Source organism: Malurus melanocephalus, unplaced genomic scaffold (genome assembly GCF_030028575.1).
Source record: "Malurus melanocephalus ecotype Western Australia unplaced genomic scaffold, MMel_1.1 scaffold_224, whole genome shotgun sequence".
NCBI lineage: Eukaryota > Metazoa > Chordata > Aves > Passeriformes > Maluridae > Malurus > Malurus melanocephalus.
The window spans coordinates 1003707-1013298 of NW_026623456.1; the positions used below are offsets into that span (position 1 = coordinate 1003707).

General features: G+C 43.7%; 1 protein-coding gene across 1 annotated transcript in view; it reads right to left on the reverse strand.

Moving 5' to 3' along the window:
* LZTR1 (leucine zipper like post translational regulator 1) overlaps positions 1 to 9592 on the reverse strand; it is a 35893-nt gene that overhangs the window by 12851 nt on the left and 13450 nt on the right. The window contains exons 10-11 of the mRNA XM_057374349.1: positions 1937 to 2047; positions 651 to 743 (exon numbers count right to left, since the gene is read on the reverse strand). Of these exons, the coding sequence (XP_057230332.1) occupies positions 651 to 743; positions 1937 to 2047 (204 nt within the window). The remainder of the gene's footprint in view (positions 1 to 650; positions 744 to 1936; positions 2048 to 9592) is intronic.

Consider the following 9592-nt stretch of genomic DNA (forward strand, 5'->3'; position numbering starts at 1 on the left):
TTTTATTCTTGCATCTGATCTTTGGTTTAATTTTCCCTTTTTAAAATAACAGTATGGTTTTTGCTATTGTTCGTCACAATTTATTTCACCTGTTGTTGAGGAGCTGTTCTCTGAGCTTTGCAAAGCTTTTTCTAACCTTTTCTTTTTGCAAAAGGAATGCAGGTAAATTCAAATTTCTCATGTTTATCTTTAGAAAACCTGTTCTCTGTTAAATTTTTTAACTATTTTCATTACTGGAGAATTATTCCCCTATGCTGCTTTTTCTCATTCTCTTTAGTTTCAGTAATTAAAATTGGGTTTTGAAATGATAATGGGTTTGCATACCACTGACCTGCCTTCCCAGGAGGCAACTGGGACCTGGGAGTACAGAGGTCRTTGGTATATTTTCATATTACAACTCAATATGATGTGCTTTGATAAATTCAGGATAAGTCAGTGACCCACAGGTCTTCTCAGTTTAAGTTTCTTCTCCTTTGCAGTTTTAGAAATTTATCTGGATTAGTGAAATTTATTAAACCAAGCACACAGTTCACCAGTTATTCATTCCCAGGGTTTCTGGCACAACCATTGCACAATTTGCTTTTTCCCAGCAAACACACCACACATAAAGTGACACCCCCGCTGGCACCTCTCCAATAAATTCTACTCACCTCTCCCAAAACAAACTCCAAGTCACTGAACTGCCTGTTTTCCCACAGCCTTCCATAGTCTTCATGGAGAGTGCATTTAGGGTAACAAGAAAACTAAAAAAAATAAAACCCCACAGTAGACAGAAWTCATTTCAGTGGCTACATAAACTTCAAATCTCAAATCACTCTGGAGCAGAAGAGCCTGAGGTCAGATCTCCTCAGGGTCTGCAGCTTCCTCACAAGGGGCAGTGGTGGGGCARCTCTGATCTTTGCTCTCTGTGAGCAGGGACAGGGCCCAGGGAGGGCTGGAGCTGTGTTGAGGAGGATTAGGCTGGATCTCAGGGAAGATTCTTCCCCAGAGGGTGCTGGGCACTGCCCAGGCTCCCCAGGGAATGAGCACGGGCCCGAGGCTGCCAGAGCTCCAGGAGCCTTTGGACAACACTCTGTGRCCAAGGGTGGGATTACTGGGGTGTCTGTACAGGGCCAGTGGTTGTACTGGACGATCCCCGTGGGTCCCTTCCAGCTCAGGATATTCCTGATTCTATGATTCTGTAACAAAAGTGCTCAGGTTACATCTACAATCACTGGATTTTCTTACTAACTCAGCCTCAGCATAGTACATGAAGGAGAATGTAACAAGCAAACAAAACACATGCAAGGGCTTCCTACGTGGTGGGTAGGGAGGGTAAGGACAGATAACACAGCATAACAAGGAAGAATTGTGTCTCATCACAACTTCCAGATATGAAGATTCAGAGGCTGGGAGTTTCACTTGCTCTCAGGACTTGCYTGAGGGTGCCATGCAATAAAAATAAACTTGAGTGTAGGTGGGATTTAATCTGGTGTGGATATCCTAAATTTAAAATGTTCGGTTCCCATAGCTCTGTGGGATGAGAGTGGGAGAGCTGCATGGAGATAAAACCTCAATACAAAATGCTATACCCCAGAGCCCTGAACAGGACAGCACATGGAGAGGAACAGCCAATTTTAATGAAATAACATGGCAAATCCTATCTGCTATACTTTCCAATGATTTGTCAAWGTTGTGATGATCTCTGTAGGACTTCAGAAGGTACTGGAGGGCTTGACCTTACCAAAATGTCTGTCCAAATAACATTTCTCAAAAGATTTTAAAGACACACTTTGACCTTTGAAAGCTGAAATACAGAGGCTGCCTGTAGGAAGGCCATGGAATAAAAGCCGTGGAGTTCACAGTGAGCCAAACCAGACAGTCCACAGCCAAAGTCAAAGCCAGAAGGATTCACGTGGAATTGGTGTGGAAGTCAGTACGTTTATCAGCAAGTTACCTGGAACCTGTACATCTCTCCACTTCTGATGTTATTGTCCACTGTGCCACCAAAGATGTACATAGCATCTGAGATAACTGCTGCTGCGTGGAAGAGTCTCCCACTGGGTAACTAGGGAAAGAAAATAGGGAATAAACAGAGAAAAGGACAAAAACGGTGAGATAACAAATAAAAGCCTAATATTCTGCCAAGAAAAGGATCTGCTATTAACAGATCAACAGTGAGAAGGGTAAATCACAGAATATTTGAGTTGTTAGGAACTCACAGGGACCATTGAGTGCAACTGTGAAGGGACTGGCACGTACGGGGGCCAAACCCACGACCTTGGTGCAAGAGCACCCTACAGCTGCTTGGTGCAGCTGCACCAATGCAGCCTGAGGTCTCACACACACACGCACATGCACACACACACACACACACGCATGCACACGCACACACACACAAATACACACAGGCACACACATGCACCCACACACGCACACACATGCACACACAAGCACACACACGCACACACACGCACACCACACACACACAGGTACATGCACACACATGCACACACATGCACATGCATGCACACACACACATGCACACACACACGCACACACATGCACACCGCACACAGATACACGCACATGCACACACACAAACACAAATACACACACATACGCACCCACACGCACCCACGAACACACATGCCCACACACACGTACACACATGCGTACACACACGCACATGCATGCACACCACACACACACACAGATGCACGCACATGCACACACACACACAAACACACACACGCACACACATGCACATGCACACACACACACGAACACACACGCACACAGATACACACAGATACACACACACGTGTGCACACATGCATGCACATACACACGCGCACACACACACACTTGCATCCTGAGACAGACTTTTACTGTGTCTCAGGATTGTTTCCAAGAGTGTCTAGAACACATTGTCCACTCACATTTAAGAACACCCATTCACTGCATCTTCTAATCAGAATGGTTCCTACACAGATCTGCCTATCATGGCAGTTACAAAATGTATCACTTACAAAATTAAACTCAACGTCATTTTTCACATAAAACCACATGCACACACTTCTAGAAATAAGCAGACTCTGCAAATGTGATCACTGTGCAAACTCAGCTTATTCCAAATGCTGTCAGAAACTTGAAAGGTGAATGATCATCTACCTCAGCAGGACTGAGCCCCGGGCCTGTGAGCGCCTGCCTCCCCCACAGCTTGAAGGGCTGAACCATCTGGCTAAGGCCCCAGGAATGCCCAGTGCCGACGAGAAGCCCAAGGCTGGAGCTGTTGGCAGAGCTGGCACCTTGGAGCCACAGCTCCTGTCTCCATCCTGCCAGCATCACAGAAAGTAAAGCCCCCCACACTGCAGCTATTTATAGGGCTGAGGGATCACACCRTCCCTGCAGCACACCCCACCTTGGAGCTGCAACATCTGATTTTTGAAGAGTCAACAGTCACTGCAAGCCAAAGCTACCCTGACCCTGCTGCAGAGGACAGACCACAGAATTTTTACTCATTTCTTCTAAGGCTATACAAAGGTGTATGAACACATCAGCACATCTCACTGAGAGTTCACAGAAAGGCTGCAAGCAGTGAGAGAAACTTCTTTTTYCCCCCCCTAGTTTGATCAGGCTTGTTTTGTCTTCCAGGCAGTAAATCTCATTAAATCTTTGCCTACAAAATAAAAAACCCTCTGGTATAAGAAATCTTTGCTTCTTGAATGTATTTATAGACACCACTCAAGTAAACTCAAACATGAAACAAGATTATGCTTATCTGGAGAGGCAGATTTTCCAGGAAACCATGCTGACTGGCAGTTCTCATTCCCACCAACTCACCCCTCTCACCACAGCATCACACAACAGCCTCATTTAGCCTGTTACTCACCACACTTTCCATGACTTGTTTTTTTCCTCAAACTATGGCTTTTAAGGAGACAATCCCCCAGTCAGTAACTAGGACTTGGGTGTTTTTCCCAGAACCACAGATCTGCTCACCTTAAAAGGCACATTTGCCTGTGCCAGCCTAACAAACCCTCTGGATTCCTCTGGCTATACTAGATGCCTTCTGTATCCAGCATGTTTCATGGATACTTTATCAAGGAAACTTCAGTAGGTTCTAATAAATACTGTGATGGGCTATGGAATAACACTGATCTGTTAGAACATTTCTGCCTGGACCCTGTTCCATACTTCTCCGAAAGAGGATGAGATTACTGTCAAATATCATCTATTTTCTATGGCCTCTGCTCATTCTTAGCAACAATCTCATTAACTAAATAAGATGTACTGATTGAAATAATCAACCATATTATAGTGGGTTAAAAATACATCTGTCACCTTCATCAACTGGAGCTCCAACCTCATCCCAAAGTATGAAATTTGCTTGTCAAGACCCATTCCCATACAGCTAGGCAGGCTGGTGTTACCTGTACTATAACTATCCTTCTCACAACTAACTGCAATCAAAACCAAATAAAAGAAACTATTCTAGCAGAGCTCAAATTTGGATTCAGTGATTTGGAGCAGTAGCTCACCTGCATTTGAAGTTACTTATTCAGGTCTTTTTTAAYGTCTTTTTTTTTGATAATAATACTTTAGCTTTTCTTTTAATTAAAATAATTCTCAAAATTCTCCAGTATTTAGTTTTTAAAGGCTGCAATTGAATTTAACAACCACTTTTTTTCAATCAAAAAGCATTACAGCTTTGAAACAACTGGTGCCAGAAAGCAAACGTGAAACACCTGAATATTTAAACAAGTAAGATGTACTTGCCAGTCACATCATATTCAACTCCAACAATCTCTATGGAATGCTGTAACGATGGTTTTTCATTTGTAATGGTTGGTACTGGCCGAGGAACCAGAGCTCTGCACTTATTAATAACTTAAGCAATCAAACAACTTCACTTTCTAAATACACAGATCACATTTTTAAAGAGAGAAATGTAAAACATGGAACGACAGCCTGGAACAAAGAAGGCCATATCTAGTTCATCAAAACATTGTGCAGCTGAGAGTTTCAGGGTGTTTGCTTTACTGAATCAGAACAGCAGAATTCAGGTCAGCACAACCCCCCACACGGAGATGACAGTGCTGCAAGTGGTGACATTCTGATGCCACCCACATGGGGAACAGTGCTCAGCCCCACCAGGACCAAGGATTTGGCCATAGTAACTTTGTTCCAGTGCAAGCAAGGAGAGCTGGGTCCTCAAGAAAATATTCAGGAGGGAAAGWATGTTAATAAACCTCAGGAGCACAAACAGCTGGAGAGACATAAACAGCTGGAGAGACATGCTGGTCCCCACACTCCTCATCCACCAATACCAGACACCCAGAACCTGCCCTGTCTTGAAGTTTTCACTGGGAGACCTCCCAAGCTGCCAAATCCAGCTGCTGAACACACTCAGCCCAGGCAGAGTTTATAAGAAACAGCTACAAAACACCATTTACTTTGCTAGCTAGGATGGTCAGAAAGGATGAGAGGGAACAGCCTCAAATTACAGCAGGGGAGGTTTAGGTTGGATATTAGGAAACATTTTCTCCAAAGGAGGGTTGTAAGCATTGGCACAGGCTGCTCAGGGCAGTGATAGAGTCACCATCCCTGGAAGTGTTCAAAAGGTGTGCATGACACTTGGGGCTATGGGCTAGTGGTGAATGTGGCAGTGCTGGATGGATGTTGGACTTGATGCTCTTGAAGGTCTTTTCCAACCTTAGCAATTCTGCAATTCTATGATTCTAATTTCATCTGCTGGCACAACTCCAGATGGTCCCTGTGTGGATCCAAAGGGATTTGTCTTTTTCATTCCCAGTGCATACAGGAATGCTAAAAATCACAAAGAGGCACTGCCAATCTGAATGTACTTCTCAGCTTTAGATCCTGTACTTACCTCTCCATTAATGTGATCTCCTTACTTTATTAACAGTGCCTGACAAGAGAAATTCTGGATTCAATCCTGACATCTCCAGTGATGGGGGCTGGCATCCCTCTCTGAGCTACACTGCCCTGTTTCATCTGTTGGAGTGGTTTCTCTATTTAAGRTTAATGAGATTTGCATCTGAGTATCTTCACAAGCTGGAATCTTTGCTTTCAAAAGCAGATCTCATCAGTCACCTTTGCTTCCCCTTCAGTACACTCTGCCACACAATTGGCATGACTCAAGCCATCATTTTCAATATAAAAGTATTTCACAAGTCTTTTTCTCCTCTCATTTCTTGTGCTCAGACTCACACCGAAGTCTGTCTAGACAGCACAAATGGAGTTTGTACTGTGCTGCTCATCAGGATTCTGATTTGACTCCCAAAGCTGTGCATGAGAGTTGCCTTTCCCTGTGCCAGACCTCCCAGCAATTATTCAAATAGGTGAGATTACAGCCYTGAGCATCAGCTCTGGGCCAGAGCACATATACTTTAAAATAAACTCAGTAATACCTGTGCAAACCCCTATATAAACTCATTGATTTAAATTTTGACCTCACCAGGAACACATTCAGCTTTGATTGAAGTCCTTAATAAATTAAGTTGAAGCAATGTAGAGTAAAATTGAATAGTTAAAAAAGTAAAATGAATCATTTCCACTCAGAGGTCAATACTGGTCTGCTCTATGCAATTTAGAACTTGCACATGCAGAGCCAAGGCTTAAATCGTTCTTGGATTACTACTTAAGTTAAATAGCTCATGATAAATTGCAAAGGGRGAAAAAGGAACAGAGATGAAAAGGCATATATTAAGGTGGAATTTCTCTCTCTCTCCTAAAACAAGTTTAATTTCCATTTTTGAAGTCTTTTTCACTTCCAAGTGTTTCTTTATTTACCTCTGTAAATAAAGAGTCTGCTGTAGGTCCTTATTTAACTGTCATTACACTGCAATCTAAACCAAAGACATCCCAAGATATTTTTAAAGCCTAAATTCTCCTGAGGGTACAGAGGGAACTTCCTCTGGGGAAGATACTCTTTCAGCCTCTGCTGGGTAGAACACCTGTTCCAAGGTTTAAAAACAAAAGTATGTAAAAGTATAGATGGGAGGCATGAGAGACTGGACATGCAGCAGGAGTCCCCTGCAGCTGAAGCTCCAGAAGATTGTTCCTGTTAATCCAGAACATTCAGGGTCAGTCAAGAGAAAGCTCCGTGGTCTTTTTTGGAGCCCATCACTGTGAATGAAACATTYAACAAATTAGTTGTGTGGTTTTCTCACAGTTTGTGCAATGAGAGAGGCACACAGCAATGAAATCTTTCCCACTAATTGCTTTCTGTGTGTCCTCTTCCTCCCAATGGCTCTTCATAAATCACAGAATCTGAGACTGGCTCAAGTTGGGAGGGACCTTAAAACTCATCTTGTTCCACCCTCTGCCATGGGCAGGGACACCTTGCACTAGATCAGATTGCTCCAAGACCTATCCAGCCTGGCCTTGGACACTTCCAGGGATGAAGATGAGAAGCTGAGGGGTCTGCTCAAGTAGGCAAAACACAGATCMCAAGCTAAGATTCTGAAGAGGGAATGTCCATCACCTATTCCCAAGTCTGAGACAGCCTTCCCATACTTCGTCTCAATGAAAAAATAGGGGAGATGGATCACCCCAAAGTGACAACCTGTGCTTTATGTCAAAGCTGACTGACACCCAGAAGAAGATGAAGTAAAGCCTTTTCTCAGCTGGCATGTCGGCAGCACACACAGAGCTGGCCCAGCCCAGCTCCTCTGTACCACCGGCARAACTGGGTCAGGGACAAAAATGTAACTTCCTTGTAGTGGGATTCATTCACTCTCTTGGCTGTAAGGAATGCATTAGCTATGCTGTTATTGCAGGCTGTGCTGTTGCAGTGCTTATCTTCTCTGACTCCTTTCTCACAGCATTTTCATGTTCCACTGCTTTTTTGATAGAAATTTCAATGTTATGGGCAATACTAAAATCAAATCCTCTGCAGTTGTTTCAAGGTTCTCCTTTCTCAATTTCAGCTCCTCAGAAGCCTTCTTATATTTACAGAATAGATTTATAATTGTGTAAATTTAATTTTTCTCACACTCAGCTACGAATGAGCAGGTATTATGGACAGTAATTGTTGCACTGAACTCAAAAGGCAGTAATGATGGCTCAGATTTTTTTCATAACCCGGGAACATCAATGAGCCTCTCTAGCCTTCAGTACCATTCAAAGCTCAAAGCCAAAATGAAATAAAAACACCTAAAGCCATCAACAAACCAACCTGGTGAACCAACAAAAACTAAAAGGTAAAAAAAAAATCTACTTTTTCCTGAAACTGGAAGAAAACCATAAGCTACAGCAAGTCCAAATGAGCTGTCACTACTGGGAGCTATTGATACCCAARATGTTTCCACACTGTTACACCAGGCAACAGCATGAAACTCAAACAGATGGACAGACAGAGCTTTGGATAGTCTTTAAGTTCAAGGAGGTTTAAGGATTTAAAATGTTTTCCCATGCTGGGTGCAGACAACGTCTGCTTTCAGATAAAATTGGAACAGACACATTAGAGTGAACTTCAAGACATGCAGCTCTACAAATGAACAGAAGCAGGCAAATGCTGAAGGATTTTACTGAGCCTTTCCATAAGCCGTCATTCCTTTATTAGGCCTTTCCATAGGTTGCCATTCCTTTCAGGTTATGGCAATGGACTCATCCAGTTTATTGCTGCAGGTAACCAAGAGTAACCAAAATGCTGTTTATAACCCAAAAAGTAATTTAAAAAATTTGGCATGGTATTAACTTTGGGAACACAGCTAACCATAAACCAGGCAGCTACACCTCTGTCCCAAGAAMGTTATGGAGAAAATCCTCCTGGAAGCTCCTCCTCCACTACATGAAGGAGGTAACTGGTACCARTCAGCAAGGATTTACCAAGGGCAAATTTTTCCTGACTAACCTGATCATCCCCTTCAAAATGCTTCATGGGTTGTAGGAAGGCACTGCAYTCTCAGCAATCTATGCTAGATAGCAAATTGTTTGGAGCAGCTGAAGTGCTGGAGGCTGTAATTCCACAAGGACTTATCAAGGCTGGAAGAATGGGCCAATTGGCACCTCAGGAAGTTCTGCCACATCCTGGCCCTGGGAAAGCCATTCCTTGCAACAATACAGGGACTGGATGTCTAGAAGACAGCGCTGCAGAACRCAAATGTGGTGGACAAGGATCTGCAGAGGGTTCAGCAGCACCCTCCAGCAGCACAGCCAGCAGCCCCTCAGCTGTGCCAGCAGGCTCAGAGAAGGGACTTGTCCTCCTGTACTCACTATTTTTAAGTCCCCAGCTGAAGCACTCTGGGAGCCCCAGTACAGCAAGGCATTGACCTATGTAAACAAGTCCAGCAGAGTGACACCAACATCAAGGGTGTGATCAAGGGCTGTGGCACAGGATGCACGAGACAAGAGAAGGCAAAGCAGGCACCTTCTTCCAGGTGCAGGGAACTCAGAGATGTGCGTGGTGAGAAGAGAGGAACCGACAGATCCAAGTCAGCAAGGGAAACCCTTTCCTAGTGCAAGAGGAAAATGTCTTTGATCATGATAGTGGACAAACACTGCATGGAAGCCATGAGAAGCTGCTGGATCTCTAACCCTAGAGATATACAGGAATGGAATGGAATGGAATGGAATGGAATGG